This window comes from Artibeus jamaicensis, unplaced genomic scaffold, assembly GCF_021234435.1.
Source record: "Artibeus jamaicensis isolate MK-2021 breed Jamaican fruit bat unplaced genomic scaffold, CSHL_Jam_final scaffold_666, whole genome shotgun sequence".
NCBI classification, from domain to species: Eukaryota; Metazoa; Chordata; class Mammalia; order Chiroptera; family Phyllostomidae; genus Artibeus; species Artibeus jamaicensis.
In genome coordinates this window covers 857427-874016 of record NW_026522053.1, presented here as the reverse complement: position 1 = coordinate 874016, position 16590 = coordinate 857427, and the positions used below count along the sequence as shown (strand labels likewise).

Genomic DNA, 16590 nt, shown 5'->3' with positions numbered 1-16590 from the left:
TCTCCATGGACTTGATTAATTTTGAGTTTCTTCCTTGAGGTTAGTTTCTAGTTTCAAGCCATTGTGATCTGAGAAAATGCTTTATATAATTTTCTGGAATTTACTGAGGCTTGTTTTGTGTCCTATTATGTGGTCAATCTTCAAAATGTTCCATGTGCATTTGAAAAGAATGTGTATTTTGCTTCTTTCAGGTTAAAGATTCTGTATATATTAGTTAAGTTCATTCAATCTAGCATGGCAGTGTTCTTGTTGATTCTTTGGAAGATGTCCATTGTTGACTAGTGGGATGCTAAAACCTCCTACTCTAAGTGTGTTGCTGTCAATATCTTCCTTGTGGTCCTCCAAGATTTTCCTTAAATATTTGGGTGCCACCATGTTGGATATGTATACATGTTTATAGGGGTTATATCTTCTTGATGGATTGTTCCCTTAAGTATTATACAGTGACCTCATTTGTGTCTTTTTATTATCTTTATTTTGAAACCTATTTGTCTGATATATGTATTGCTATCCCAGTTTTTTAATGTCCATTTTGCTAGGAATGGTTGTTTCCATCCCTTCACTTTCAGTCTATACAGATCTTTTGAGTTGGGTCTCTTGTAGACAACATATACGTGGGTTTTGTTTTCTTATCCATTGAGTTACCCTTTGTCTTTCGATTGGAGCATTTAATCCATTTACATTCAAGGTTATAAGTGATAGGTATTTATTGGTTGTGATTTTTCCCCTTTGTGCATGTGTTCCTCTCTCTCTCTTTTTATCTTCTTAAAACAGTTTCTTTAGCATCTCTTGCAATACCGATTTGGTGAGGATGCATTCTTTTATATATTTTTGTTGGAGGGAGCTCCTTATTTTGCCTTCTTTTTTAAATGTAAGTCTTGCTAGGTAGAGTTGTTGTTTGCAGGCCTTGACTTTTCATTACTTGTAATATTTATTGCCATTCCCTTCTGGATTTATTGTTTCAGTTCAGTGATCAGCTGGTAGCCTTACTGGGGCTTCCTTGTATGTTATTAGCTGTTTCTTCCTTTAAGATTCTCTCTTTTAAGTTTTGCCATTTTTAGTATGGTGTATCTTGGAATGGGCCTCTTTGGATTCATCATGATTGGATTCATTAAGTCCTTCCTGGACTTGCCTGACTTTTTGTTTTATCAAGTTAGGGAAGTTTTCTGTCATTACTGTTTCAAACAGTTTTTCTTTTCTTCTTCTTTTTTAAAAGATTTTATTTATTTATCTTTAGTCAGGAATGGAAGGAGAGAGGGAGAGAAATGTCAATGTATGGTTGCCTCTCATGCATTCACTGGGAACTGGCCTGCAACCCAGGCATGTGCCCTGACTGGAAATTGAACCATGATCTTTTGGTTCGCAGGCCTGTGCTCAATCCACTGAGCTACACCAGCCAGGGCTCAAACAGGTTTTCTATGCCTTGCTCCTCTTCTTCTCCTGGGACCCCTGTTATACAAATATTATGTTTCAGTTTGTCCTGCAGCTCCCTTAACACCTCTTTGTTCTTTTTTAGTCTGTTTTAATTTTGTTGCTCTGCCTAGGAGTTTTTTTCTTTATCCTCCAGCTCACTGATTCTATCCTCTGCTTCATCTAGACTGCTTTTTATTCGTTCTACTATGTCCTTCAATTCAGAAATTGTATTTTCTACTGTGTTCTACTGAAGAACACATTCTATTGTGTTCTTCAGTTCAGAAATTCAGAAACTCTGCATTTCTTCCTGGCTATTATTAATAGTTTTTATGTTCTTTTTCATACTGATGTAGTTCACTATAATGTCCTTGTAGCTTCCCTGGAGTTCTCTGTAGTTCTCACTGAGCTCACTGATCTTCCTCATAAGCATTATTTTGAGCTCAATATCTGACGGTTTATTTGCCTCTATTTCATTTAACACGCTTTCTAGAGATTCCTCCTTTCCTTTCAATTGGGTGTTGTTTCTTTGTTTCTCCATCTTAGGTTCTTTTCTTGTTTGTTTCTGCTCTTAGATTGATATGATTTGACTCCATCTTAATGGTGTGAACTTCTATGGTGCAAGATCCATGGATTCAGTGGCACAGTCTCTTTGATCTCCTCAACCTAATGCTCTTGGGATGCCCTTTATGCCATTTATTTTGGCTTTCTAGTTGTAACTGGGTTTTGATTGTTGTTGTTAGGTCTCTTTGACTGGGCCTTCCCTCTGGCTGGGTGACTGAGAGTCATTCCAACTACCATGTCCTGTATGCTACCCACCTCTGATAATGTGATGGTGTCCCAGTCTGGCCTTAAGACAGCCTGTTCTATACTACCAGGAATCCACTGTATATGGTTGGTCCCTTCAGTTGTTAATCTAATCCTTTCCTGGCTGTGTGACCTCCTGTAAGTCACTTAAATTTTGTGAGTCTCAGTTTTGTCATCTTTGCTATTATCTTCACAGGAATGATGTATTCCATGAAATAAGATAGGCAGGGCTGGGCACACAGTAGGAAAGCTGTTAAGATCTCATCTATTCAGACTTGCTCCCTCTGAGCCCCAGCAACAGGGTAGCAGCTTGAAAGGCACCTATCAATAATTTTTGATATTCTTCAACCACTGTCTCCTATCAGTTTTTACATGTTTTCTTATGTTTCCGTAGATATTCTGAAAATGCCAACTTTGGTTGGATTTTCCAGAAAACAGACTCTGAGGCAGAGATTTGAATGCAGGTGGTTTACTGGAAAGTGCTCTCCAGAACAATACTTCAGGATGGAGTGAGCTACACAGGGCAGGAAACTGTCTACCTAGCTTCCTGCCCTGAGGGTCAGAATACTCAGAGATTCAAGAACTGAAGCACTGAAGCTGCACAGGAGCTAAGAAGCCACCACCTCCTTCTTTGGCTTTTACTCACATCCTCTCTAGGGCCCAGGTATAGTCCAAGCTGCCACAACTAGATTCTTTATTCCCATTTTATAAAATGAGAAAATGGATATAGAAAGGGTGAATGGCCACAGGCACCCTGTTACTAAGTAGTAGAGCTAAGGTATCTAGACTCAGGATAATGATAATAACAATAGCTAACATCTGCTGGTCTAAGCACTCCTTACACATTGACTCATTTAATCCCTGCGATAACCCTAAGAAGCAGGTACTATGCAGCACCCCTATTTTACAGTTAAGTAAACTGAGACAGAGCTGTTAAATACCTTTCCAAAATCACAGAATTACCAAATAGCATGGCAAGGATTCAAACCCAGGCAGTCTGGTTCCATAATCTGTCCTATTACCCACCATGCTATGCTATCTCCCTTCATGAGAGAGTTTGCCAAGTATGCAAACTCACCTGTCTCTAGGGGCCAACCTAGTAATGCTCATAGGTGAATCATAAGTGAATTGAGACAGGAAGGACTGTGCAACCTGAATGGTGCATGTCCTGGTTAAATGCAAGAATGTGGGCCCACAATAATCAGGTAAAATTCAAGAGATCAGAAATCTAGACTTGAGTTAAAATTACCACTTTAATTTTTTCTAATTAATTAAGTTTTTAAAATTTCTTTCAACTCCAACTTAATTTTTTTAATGTTTATTGATTTGAGAGAGAGAGAGAGAAGAGACCTGTTGTTCCACTTACTTATGCATTCATTGGTTGATTTTTGTATGTGCCCTGAGGACCAAACCTACAACCTTGGTATATCAGGATGACGCTCTAACCAAATGAGCTACTGAGCCAGAGTTAGTAAATGAGACATGTTTTTTGAAAGCACACATGTGCCAATTAAGAGTCCTATGAGCCATACTCAACCAGCAGTGTGGCCGTGTACAGCCTCTACCTCAAAGTAGGACTTTTATCCTATACTTCCCAGGCAGGAAGATAGCTCTAGTTGGCAGATACAGTGAGGCCTTGTCCCCAGATGTCCTGGATTTGCTCAGGCATCACAGTGAGAAAAGATCCTTTCAAAATAACCATTCTGAGCCTGAGACAGGCTCCTGTGAGCTCAGCCAATGCATTGCTGGCACCTTTCCTGGATCAGTTGGTGCTTCAGGACTGGACACAAAATGCAGCTCAAGAATTCGTCAAAGAGTAGCCACCGAGATGGAGCTCTATTGGCCCTGTGCTCAGCCAATGACCTGCTCACCTCCTCAAAGTCATCCAGCTCCTCCAGCCTAGTCCGAACTTTCTCTGACATTGTGGATGTGGCAGGTCCAGCTTTACCTAAACAAAATAGATTCATGTCACACAAGTGGCTTTCCTCTGTCACCAATACCTCTAGAGGAAGGCATCTTTACTTTATACTCCATCATGAATAAAGAGCCCAGGGAACAATGTCAATTAGAGATTTGGAAAGCAACATCCTTCCATACCCATAATTCCATCAGAAATATTTCTGCTTAGAAGTTGTCCCTAGGAGTTGAGAAGGCCATACTCAAAAAAGTTCTATTATATTCATTCAATATTTACAAACTTTCACTGAATCATTTATTTATTCCTAAAGAAAGGCAGTCTAGAGAAGGATGCCAAAAGTCCATCATTTAATTGTTCTCCATTAACAAGAGGCCCTTTCAGGCTTGTACTCAATGTAGAACTGTTGTATCCACACGCTAACAAAACAACAATCTCGGTGTCTGCCCACAGATGGAAACACCAGGGTTTCAATGTCCCCACTTGGAGCAAACAGGACTAGCTGGGCCTTCATCCATCATCTTGTCAGCACAGTTCTTTCCATCAGCAGGGATAAATAGAAATCAAGGAAAAAACTCTAGGCCATGAGACAGCTACAGGGCAAGGCTACCTATCCAGCAACTTGGCTGTTGCTCTCTAGTATCTCCTATTCTAGAATCTTTTCCCATTTTTTAGGGGGCATCTGTTCTAGATCTGAGGTCCCCTTTCTTCTGTCTACCAAACTCACTTCAGGAACTACAGTTAATTCCTTTAAGGTACCAGTATCTTAGCTCTGGTGTTAGCTCAGATTTGTCTGGGATCAGCTTGAAAGCATGGTTACGATTATTTAATTACTAACAACTGCTCAAATTAAAAAGTTTCCAAATAACTTGCTTTTTTTAACCTGCTTCTCCTTTTCCTTCATTCTGAAGTATAATATATACAGAATGTGCACACATGTATATTTTAATATATATTACTAAACCTTTGTGACCACCACTGAGTTCACTTATATTCACTACTGTTTAGTCTATTATGTGAATACTTCTTACTCTGTTGTCAGTGGATGTTTGTTTCCTATATGGGGCCACTCTGAACAATGCTGCTGCTATGATCACTTCTGTGCATGTCTCCTGGTTCATATACTCATGCATTTCTTCAGGGAAGTGCTTCTCAAATTTTTACAGGATGTGTAAAAGGATGTGTTAACATGTGTTAGCAGATTCTAATTTTCAGTAGGTCTAGCATGGCCCAAGACTCTGCCTTTCTAATGAACTCCCAGTCACCTACTCCTCTTTGGACTACATTTTAAGAAATACGGATGTGGGCAGAGTTAGTGAAACAGTTTCCATAAAGAGCCAGATATAAAATTTTAGTTTTTGTGAGTCATACAGTCTCTGTTACAACTATTCAACTCTGCCAGTATAGCAAAAAAGCATCCATAGACAATATGCAAACAAACTGGTATAGCTGTATTCACATGAAACTTTATTTACAAAACCAAAGAGTGGGCCAGATTTGGCCTGCAGGATATAGTCTGCTGATTTCTGATAGTAGTAGAATTTCTGGGTCAAGGAGTTGACCCATCTTCAATTTTAAGAGATAATGCAAAAGTACTTCACAGTGGGTATCATTTTACACTCCCAATGACAGCGCATGAGAGTTCCTGTTGCTCTACACTCTTCTCACAAGAGATATCATCAATCTTTTTACATCTTTAAACCGATAGATATGCAATGCTGATTTCCTTCTTTATGGTTTAAGGTCAAATTATACCCATAATAAAGATGCTCCCACTCTCTCGATTTTCAATGTGCTGTCTCAAACTACTGAGAATGAGGGAGACTTGCAGTTGCCATACCAGCAATTTAGACGAAAACAAAGGCCAAGTTCATCTGTACCCTAGTGGTACATGATCTGTCAGCTGCTTCACAATCACCAGGGAACTTAAAAAAGGAAATTCCTGGGCTCATTCCTCAGGATTAATTCAAGAAGTATAGTGGGTAGCTCAGTGGATTGAGCGTGGGCCTCCAAACCAGACAATCACAGTTCAACTCCCAGTCAGGGCACATGCCTGGGTTGCAGGCTGGTTCCCTGCAGGCCAGTTCCCTGCAGGGAACACACGAAAGGCAACCATACATTGATGTTTCTCTCCCTCTCTCCTTCCCTTCCCCTCTAAAGATAAATAAATAAAATCTTAAAAAAAAAAAAAAAAAAGAAGTACAGTGGGGCCAGAGGTCTGTACTTGTATAGAAGGTCCTCAAATGACCCTGTTGCACAGTCAACTTGAAAACCCCTGGTCCAGGGCTTCTAACTGTGCATCTTAGCAGAGGAAATTGAGAAGGGCTGTGTTCAGGGACCAGTTGCCAGTAAGTGTGAGTGTGGGATTCCCCTCACCAGCATATCTGCATTTTTACAAAGGAGAAACTACTACTCTGTAATCCTAAATATCAAGCAGTGGGCTTATGTTTTACTACATGTAACTGTATTTTTTTCCATTTATCTTCTAAATATATATTTCAATTCTACTAAGTCTATATACAATCTAGGAAATAAAATCTCTAATTGAAGTAATAATCAGAATTTAATATCGAAACCCTTTATTTTTCTTTGTGAAATTATATTAAATGAGAAAATTCCCCATCAAAACAGTAACAACAAAAACTCACCTTTTTCAGATCCCATAAACAGATTCTGCAGAAGGCAAAAAATAATTTGTTAATAATTTTTAAAGCTTACTGGATACTGTGAAAAAAAAAAAAAACTTCTAAGATACTTAAATTAGTATTCAAGTAGCACTAAGACAATATGATCTATCATTTTCCACCAAACCCATTTACTTTTCCAAATGAAAAATAGAAATATTTACTCAAAGGATTAAAATATAGCTAAGTAGAAACTATTAACACTAAATATTCAAATTTCTACTCAATTCAGGACTCTAGAAGTCAGCCAACAAATAGCAAAATTTTGAGGGTTATGAAGTCATGTGAATGCATTTAGCTTATTCTAAATCAGGGTGTCACAACCTTGGCACTATTGACATTATGGGCTAGAAAAATCTGTTGTAAGAGTTGTTCTATGCACTGTAGGATGTTTAGCAGCATCTCTGGTTTTCTCACAGATATGACAACCAAAAATGTCTCCAGACATTGCAGTATGTCCCCTGGGGGGTAAAATTATCCCTGGTTATTAATCAATGTTCTAAATTAAATGAATGCATTCAGAAAATAAGAAACATAATTTAATAGTCCAACAATTATACCTTCCATGCTGCTCCATAAGAACATACCATGAGAGAGAGGAGAGGATAAGCTCTGTGGGAGAACATTCCAAGTGGCCTGCTGAGTTCTCTTTCCTCCCTACTCATAGCCTAAATTTTGATGAACACACTGTACATTTCCCAGCTTTCCTTGCACTGCATACAACCCATGGATACCTCCCAGAAAAATGGAACTAGATGTATTGAGGAGGACTCCAGGAAGTCTCTAGATGAGAGAGGGTATATATATCCTACCTTCCCCTTTCCTCCTTTTATCAACTTGGACATGAGGTGACACTGAGCCCTTAACCTGTGGGATCTGACACTATGTCTAGGTAGATAGTGTCAGAACTAAGTTGAACTGGAGGAACCCCAGCTGGTGTCCAGTTGGTTTGGGGAAAAAAAAAACTCACGTGTTAAAATTAGTTGCAGAATCATAAAAACTAAAAGAAATTGCTATTAAATCTAATCTAATGTAGACTCTGGGGAAAAAGTCTAATGGCACTCACGATGGACAGCTTTTCTGTGGTAGTATACCGAGCAAGGATTTCTCCTCGTTTGCTGGCCCAAGATTCAAAATCTGATCGTACAATGGAGTTATCACCTCCATCACGTTTCTTTCTGGAACTGTCCTAAGAAGAGGCAAGAAAATCCTGTCAGTAGCAATATCATTTTAATCTAAAACAAAATAGTATGACAGAGGAGGCAAAAACATACAGTGAACTAGAGATAATTTATTCAATAAATGGTGTTAGGAAAATTTTGTATACAGATATGTGCAAAAAAAATGAAAGCAGACCTTCTTATTATGCCACACACAAGAATAAACTCAAAATGGATTAAAAACTTGAATGTTAAGACACAAAGCAAAGCCCTCACTGGTATAGTTCAGTGGATTGAGCACGAGCCTGTGAACCAAAGGATCATGGTTTGATTCTGGGTTGCAGGCTATTTCCCAGCAGGGATGCATGAGAGGCAACCATAGATGGGTATTTCTCTCCCTTTCTCCTTCCCTTCTCCCCTAAAGATAAATAAATAAAATCTTTCAAAAAAGACTCAAAGCCATAAAAATCCTAGAAGAAAACATATGCAGTAAAATCTTAGACATTTCTTGTAGCAATATTTTCCCTGATATATATCCTTGGGCAAGAGAAACAAAGAAAAAATAAACAAACTGGATTACATCTGACTAAAAAGTTTTTGCACAGCAAAGAAATTCATCAACAAAATGAAAAAAACAATGCACTGAATGGAAGAACATATTCACTGATAAGGGATTAATATCCAAAATTTGTAAGCAACTTATAAAACTCAACACCAAAAATACCCAAACAATCTAGTTAAAAAATGGGCAAAGGACCTGAATAGACACTTCTCTAAAGAGGACATACAGATGGCCAATAGAAATATGAAAAGATGTTCAATGTCACTAATCATCAAAGAAATGCAAATTAAAACCACTATGAGATATCACTTTATACTTGTAAGAATGGCTATCATTACTAAATTAACAAATAAGAAGTGCTGGCCAGGATGTGGAGAAAGGGGAACCCTTCTTCATTCTTGGTGGGAATGCAGATTTGTGCAGCCACTGTGGAAAGCAGTATGTAGTTACCTCAAAATATTAAAAATGGAACTACCTTATGACCTAATGATTCCACTTCTGGCAATTTATCCCCAAAAACCCTGAAACATTAATACAAAAGAATATATGCACTCCTATGTTCATTGCAGTATTGTTTACAATAGGCAAAATTTGGAAGCAGCCTAAGTGCCAATGAGTAGATAAGTGGATTAAAAAACAACTACAGGACATTTACACAATGGAATACTACTAGGCCATAAAAAAGAAGAAAATTTTACACTCTTACTGAATAGAATAACCTGGACAAGATTATGGTAAGTGAAATAAGCCAGTCAGAGAAAGATAAGTACCAGGTGCTTTTACTCATATGTGGAATCTAATGAACAAACTGAACTAACAAGCAAAACAGAGAAAGACTCACAGATAGAGAACAGGCTGACAGTTCTGGGGGAGGGGTTGGAAGGATAGAACAGAACAGAAAAAGAACTCAAAGGAACAACAGTGTGGTAACTGTAGAGGGGAAGGGCATAGTTGGAGGTGGAAGATAGTATGGGGGGATCAGTGATTATGGGAAAAACAGATAATAAATAACAAACAAACAAAAGAGTATATAAGCAAACACAGTAACTACGGTCAATAACATATTATTATATTATTGAAATTTACTGAGAGTAGAACCTAAATATTCTTACAAAAAAAGGTAAATCTGTGATGTGATAGATTTGTTAAATAACCTAATGGGGGGAAACCCTTTCATGGTGTATATGTACATCAAATCATAACCTTGTATACTTTAAATAACTTACAATTTTATTTGTTAATTTATACCTCAAAGTTTCTAAAAAGTATAAGCAGAAGGCAGCTCACTATAGAATAAAATAGCTCTATCTAAAGATTTGCTATGATAAAAACAATTTTAGGCTAATCCACTACAAATGGCCAATAAACATATCAAAGTATAATAAAACTCATTAAGAATCCAGGAAAGGCAAAGTAGACAAGATTGGTTCTTAATAACCAGAATGGCAAAGAGTAATTATGACTAAAAATATCCAAACTGACAAGGGTGCAAAGAGATAGACACTCTGAAATATTGCTGGTGGGAATACAAATTGGTGAAGACTTTTTGAGGAACAATTTGGCAGTTGACATCAAATCTTAACTACACATTGTCTTAACTCAATAATGAACTTCTAAGAAGCTCTCCAGCAGAAACTCCTACATGTATGCACCCAGATATATGCATATATGTTCAAGGACTGAGGCACCACTGTCTATACTAGCAAATGCCACAGTCTGTGTACATTGGAAGAGTAATGGGGAATTAAACTGCATAGTGCTCATCTTTAGAATATGACACAGTCATTCAACATAAGAAGGTTGTTCTAGAAGTACCAACATAAAAAGTTCTCCAAGACATACTGCTATATTAGAAATAAAGTATAAATATAGTTCAAATTATGTTTTAAAGTAAATAAATGTATGCAATGCCACCATAGAATGATGGTTGAGAATGTGGGTTCTGAAGTCAAACTGGCTGTGTTGGAATTCCCATTTAGATGTGACTTAACATCTCTATTTCTCCATGTGGCTGTGAGTCTCTTTAAATAAGGATTTTAATACCCCTCTGACAAGGTGGTATGAGAACTAAACTTAGAATACACTTAGCAAAGATCTGCCATACAGTAAGGTGATACCATTATTGTTGTTGTTATTTATATGGGAGTATGACGTATATAAATGCTTAGAAATTACTATCAATAAATATCTATGAAAATACAAAAAAAGTTATAGAAGAATATACATTACACAGATTAACACTGATGACCTCCAGGGAAGTGAATAGAATGAGGAGAATTGATCAACAGGACTTCACCTGTAGTGTTTGACTTTTTATATGAAAAATTAATTAAATGACCTATATAATTACATAAGAATAAATTCAAAAAGAATTATTAAAAGAGTAAAATGGAAATAAAGTGTACGTTTTAAAATGCCTTAAAAAAGAAAGGAAAAATTTTCCGGGATCTGTGCCAGCCTCTCAATAGCAGTGTCCCCACTATAAGATATACCCTGTGGATGTCTGAATTATGTGAACTGTTACAACCAGAATGCACCTGTGCTATTTAAAAACAAAAAGATGAAAACTCCCATCCCTGCACCCACAGGACCAAGCACCAGCTGGACAACTGCCAGTAGGATGTGTTACCATGACAGCTGCTGTGGCAGTGGGGTCAGCAGTAGCTGCGAACATAGAGAGGGGATCAGTCCCATCCAGTACACTGCTCAGTGGGTCCACCACGGAGCTGGAAGATGACGAGGACGTGGAAGAAGTGCTTCCTTTCCGGCTCACTTTCTTCACCTTTGACTCCATGACCTGTGGGGAACATTCATGGAGGTCAATGGAAGTCTAATCTGACTCTTCCCAGTGAAACACTTGAAGGGGTTTTCCCTCATTCCATAAGTTAACTATTCCTTTGTGACAGGGGCTCTTACGTTGTGACAAATTGACATGACTCAGAATTCCAGTGGTCAAGGAAGGAAAGGGGAAAGTTAGGGTCGGAAGGAAGTGATAGGGATGCTATGGTTAAAAGGTGGTAATGTAATACATTCTTGTATGGCCTTCATAGTCAGAGTGTAGTCCCTAAATAAGCAGCAGCCACATCACCTGGAAGCTTATAAAAGATGAGGATTCTCAAGCCCCACCAGACCTACTGTATGAGAATCTGCATCTTATAGCAATGATCTAGGTAGGGTAATGAACTAGGACAAACAAGCTTCCAGGGTCATCACACTGAGGAAAGTGTCAATGACTGAGCACAGTCATTTCATCACTGTAGAGCAGAGAAGGCCAACTCCTTCTTTTTTGGAGAACTCCCAATGCCATGGCTTAGTTTAAGTATTAAGGGCAGATGAGGGTGTTGGGACATGAAGCAATATTTTTGTTCCACTGACTCCCATCCCTCCCCAGCTTCAGGTAACTAGACCAGGAATAAAACTCTCAGCCAAGAGGATCCAACCATAGTCTCTGCTGAAAATAGAGGGCAACATCCAGAAGGGCTAATTAGGCTGTATACTCCTTTTTAATGAGAAAACTATGAAAACCCAGGGGACAGGGGCTAAGGAACAGTGATGAGCACTTTGGACATGTACCCACAGGGAAACGAGGTAACCAATGTTCAAGAGAGCAAGAAGGATGGTAGGAAACAGAATACAGGCAAAACTGTTAGATAAAAAATTTGACTGGCCTTGTCCTTGGAGGGTCTGTCATTCATAAGCTCTACCCCTCAGGTGTGTAGGGGTACACACCTGAGTTTATACTAATGAGACGATACATTATAGGGACTGGTCAAGGAAAAAGCTAACCACTGTAATAATAAGGTGTGGCCTTGATGACATCAGCCAGGTAACATCAACCTGACCTCAAAGTGGAGGTGGGGGTGACAGAGATCAAATTCAATCACATGGCCAAGGAATCAACCCACCACTGCCTTTTGCAGTGAAACTCCAATAAAAAGTTTGAACATCACCTGGCTCATGTCAGTGAATTGAGCATAGGCCTGTGAACCAAAGGGTCACTGGTTCAATTCCAAGTCAGGGCACATGCCTGGGTTATGGGCCAGGTCCCCAGTAGGGGGTGCACAAGAGGTAATCACACACTGATGTTTCTCTCCCTCTCTCCTTCCCCTCCCCCTCTCTAAAAATAAAGAAATAAAATATTTTTATAAAGAAGATTGGACACCAAAACTTGGTGGAGCTTCCTAGTTAGTGAACATACGATGGGCTGAGAGGTGATATACCAATTCCACAGGCAGAGGGTACAGTAACTCTGTGTTTAGAAACCACTTCCCAACCTCACCCTGTGTGTCTCTTCATTTGGCTGGTCCTTATTTGCATTTTTATAATAAAACTGTAAGTGTAAGTATTGTGCTTTTCTGAGCTCTGTGACTTATTCTAACAAATTATCAAACCTGAAGGGGGGGTCTTGAATTTGTAGCCAGTTAGACAGAAGTTCAGGTGACCTGGGGGTCCCCAAGTTTGTAGCTAGTGTCTGAAACAAGAGCAGTCTTATTGAAGACCTTCCCATTAGGTTGTAGGGTCTAACACTAAACTGGATGATTAGGCCAAGTATTTGTCATTGGTATACATTTGTCATTTTGTTTCCCTGGTATCTAGTCCTCCAACTCCCAGGCTCAATAGTCCAAATTTTCTTTGGGAAAGCAGCCCTCCCTTTCCCCTGACTCTTACCTCCTATAGGCCTAATAAGGTGGACTCTGCTCCTGGTTCCCAGGGTATATACTGGCCCCAACCCAATCAATAAACATATTCTATACCCTGGTCATCAGGGCTGGTTCAGGGAAGGCCAGGTAACCCACCTAGGTAAACAAGAACTGCTAAAGAAGAGGTTGCCCTGCAGTTGGATGTGCCAGGAGCTTATACTACTACTCTGTCACCATGTAGGGAGAGTTCCTGAGAATGGAACCAACTCACTGGAAGGTCAGCCGCTTGAGCCCATGGGGATATGTAGGACCCTGGGAGGCCAAAGGTAAGTCTTACAACTTCCTGCTTAATGTAATAATCTCTGTGTTTTCTCAGGTCCTCCACTAGAAGAAACTTGATGTCCTTTGTGTCCATTGGTATCTATCTGTCAACCTCATCTCCGCCCATCATGAAAACCACATAGCTTCAACCACTTGCCAGTGAAAGAGTGCTAACCTATAAGAGAAGGACCATCTATGTCTCCTGCCTGCTTTTTGTTTTGTTTTGTTTTTTAAGTAAACTCACATATAGACTAAGATGCTACTCAGGATAGCACCCTATACTGGTAATTATATTGATTTTTGATATTCCAAATAGGCAAATGAAAAAGATATATTCTGCTTACACCTCCAAATCAGGTACAAAGTACCCCATCATGACACCCTCATTGACATAAGAAAGGAGCAAATAAAAATGCTGGTGGGTGAGGCCAACACCACAAAAAAATACAGAGGGAACACAGTGATTGATTTAAACATGCAAAAGAAGCTACTGTTGGCAAAATGGAAAAGACCCAGGAATACTGCCTGTAATTTAATGGAATAGAGATAACATTCAGCAAGACCTTTAACAAAACTTACGGTTATGGGTTTTAATGGGTGATAGTCCCCGAACTCCAGTGGCACAGCCTCCAGGCGGTATGTTGCAGATTCTGCCTTGTAGTTCCTATTCCTGGAGTGCCTGATAAACAACAAAACCCAAAAACCAATTAGGTGATCAAGACACCTAACATTCTAGAAACTTCTTGTTGAGACTTCCTCAATGATGAAGTAGTTTGTAGAGGAACAGTATTCCTACTAAAACCAACCAGAAATGCTAAATTAAAAAAAATTAAAAATTAGTTTGAGGATATAAGGAGTTGCCAAGGCACCAGAACGAAGGGAAGTGTATTGAGATGAAGCCAGCTTCCCCCAACAGAGCACCTGTTTATTCCTGACATGGACAAGAGACTGGAACCAGGTAGAGGGTAGCTGCTAGGACCCAGAGCAGCCAAAAGGAAACTGTTTTAAGGAAACCTTACAGTACTAGAGAGGCAAACTAAGGTTGGGGGCTATTGAGAAAGCTAGGGCTTGAAGAAACAGCTTCTGAAGAGAAGGGGTTACAGAGAAGGGAAAAATCCAGACCTGGTTTCTCCACAAAATATGTGTCAGTTAAGGAATATATAGCAAAAGAAAGAAGCCAAGCAGAAAGTAGATGAAGAGCTCATCAGTCTTGTAAGGACTTAATAAGTAAGGGTAATAGTGAAATGAACAATAAAAGGGGAGAGAGTATCTACATTGAAGGAGGAAGAGAACAAATATGGGAAGCACAGTACAGTGTGGAAGACACAGGGACATGACAGCCTAACATACATACAACTTGAATGCAAAAAAGGAAGCAAGAATAGGCAGAATCAATTTTAAAAAGATGAGGCTAAAATTTTTCTCAAACTAAAGAAAGAAATCAAGTTACCGATTCAAGAAACACCTGTACTCCAAGTAAGCCTCAAAACCAAAACAAAATAACAGTAAGAAACAGAAAAATAACAGAAAATAATGGTTTTCACAGTAAGAGAGAGGGTTTCTTTTTCTTTTAAACATTTTACTTATTTATTTTTAGAGAGAGGGGAAGGAAAGAAGAAAGACAGGGAGAGAAACATTAATGTGCTAAATCAGTTGCCTCTTGTACACCCCCAATGAGGGAACTGGCCTGCAACCCAGGCATGTGCCTTGACCAGGAATTGAATTAGCAACCTGAATTTCAGTTTGCATGACAATGCCCAACCCACTGAGCCACACCAGTCAGGGCTAGAGGGTTTCTTAAAGGAAAAAAATACATTACTTTCAAAGGACAATATTATATCAGTACATAGATGAGGGCCAGATGACAAATGAACTGATACCTTGAAAATATTAAGATAAAGTAATTGCCAACCAAGAATTCTATACCGTGTGAAACTATCCTTTTCAAACATAATGGCAAGTTTCCAGTCAAAGGAAAACCAAGAACACTGTCAGCAGCTGGACCACACTTTAAAACAGTAAAGTAAAAACAAAATAAAATAAAAATGTTTAAATATGTATGTATGTATATATATATATATACACAAACACACAAAATGAATATTAATTGCAAAAAATAACTTAATGTTAAAATATATGTAGAATTAAAATGCATAACACTGTTAAAGACAAGTCTCATAAGGGCTCAGAAAAGGAGAGCTGCAGAGAAAACCCTGACCTTCTTAAAAGCAAAACTATATATTCATGAACAGAATGTTGGCAGAAATATGGATACACAAAACAATTCTAGCCTACCACCCTCCCGCATTTAGGGAGAAAAGAAACTAAAGAGCATGGGAACTTGGCCACTTAGTTCCTTGGCCTCCAAATCCCTTGACTCCCCCCCCCCCAAACACCTCCTTACCCCACACCAATTATAACTTCATGACATCATTAATATCCATATGAAATATAAGCACCTCAAATCTAATTGTGCCATCAATCAGCTTTACTCAAGTCCTCACAAATACAGACACTCAACCAGTCCAAAAGAACTAAGGTCCCATCTAATTTCATTTCCACCCCTTTCTAAATAAATTTGGCTTTGAGTGCAAGAGGAGAAAGACTGGTTAACAGCATGAACTAGCCTCTCCTTTCTCGCTTTTCAAGGAAAAACCCCAAGCACAATACATTGTCCAGTCCCTCTGGGTTACATTAAAAAAATATGTACACTGTGTTTATCTTCCAAAAACATTGCATTTGGGAGTCATATATGAAATAGTCTTCCAAACTCTCTTTAATATGATATCAGCCAATCCCTGACCTTTAAAACAAACAAAATCCTGAGAAAAATGGCAGGATTTCCCCTGGTCTCTCCCCTAGAATTGACAATAATTTGAACGGCTATAATTCAACAAAGGATTCCCTGCTCAAAATATAAACATGTCTTAGATATCTGTGCATTGAAACATCTGAAGGTAGGTCAGTGGGAGCAAACCAGGGAAAAGGCAAGGGAGAAGAGCTGAGATGGTGCCAGAGATTACTGCAGGTCTCAGGAGAGGGGAGGAATCAGGTTGCCACCTGCATGTTCTGTAGCCAGGAAGGACAAAGT

At 38.9% G+C, this 16590-nt stretch overlaps 1 protein-coding gene across 3 annotated transcripts in view; it reads right to left on the bottom strand.

Moving 5' to 3' along the window:
* The window catches only part of VPS35L (VPS35 endosomal protein sorting factor like), a 177054-nt gene that overhangs the window by 139475 nt on the left and 20989 nt on the right, over nt 1–16590 (bottom strand). For all 3 annotated transcript variants that reach the window (XM_037163428.2, XM_037163430.2, XM_053659497.1), the window contains exons 2-6: nt 14079–14178; nt 11168–11335; nt 7883–8005; nt 6781–6805; nt 4089–4165 (exon numbers count right to left, since the gene is read on the bottom strand). In XM_037163428.2, coding sequence (XP_037019323.2) covers nt 4089–4165; nt 6781–6805; nt 7883–8005; nt 11168–11335; nt 14079–14178 — 493 coding nt within the window. The remainder of the gene's footprint in view (nt 1–4088; nt 4166–6780; nt 6806–7882; nt 8006–11167; nt 11336–14078; nt 14179–16590) is intronic.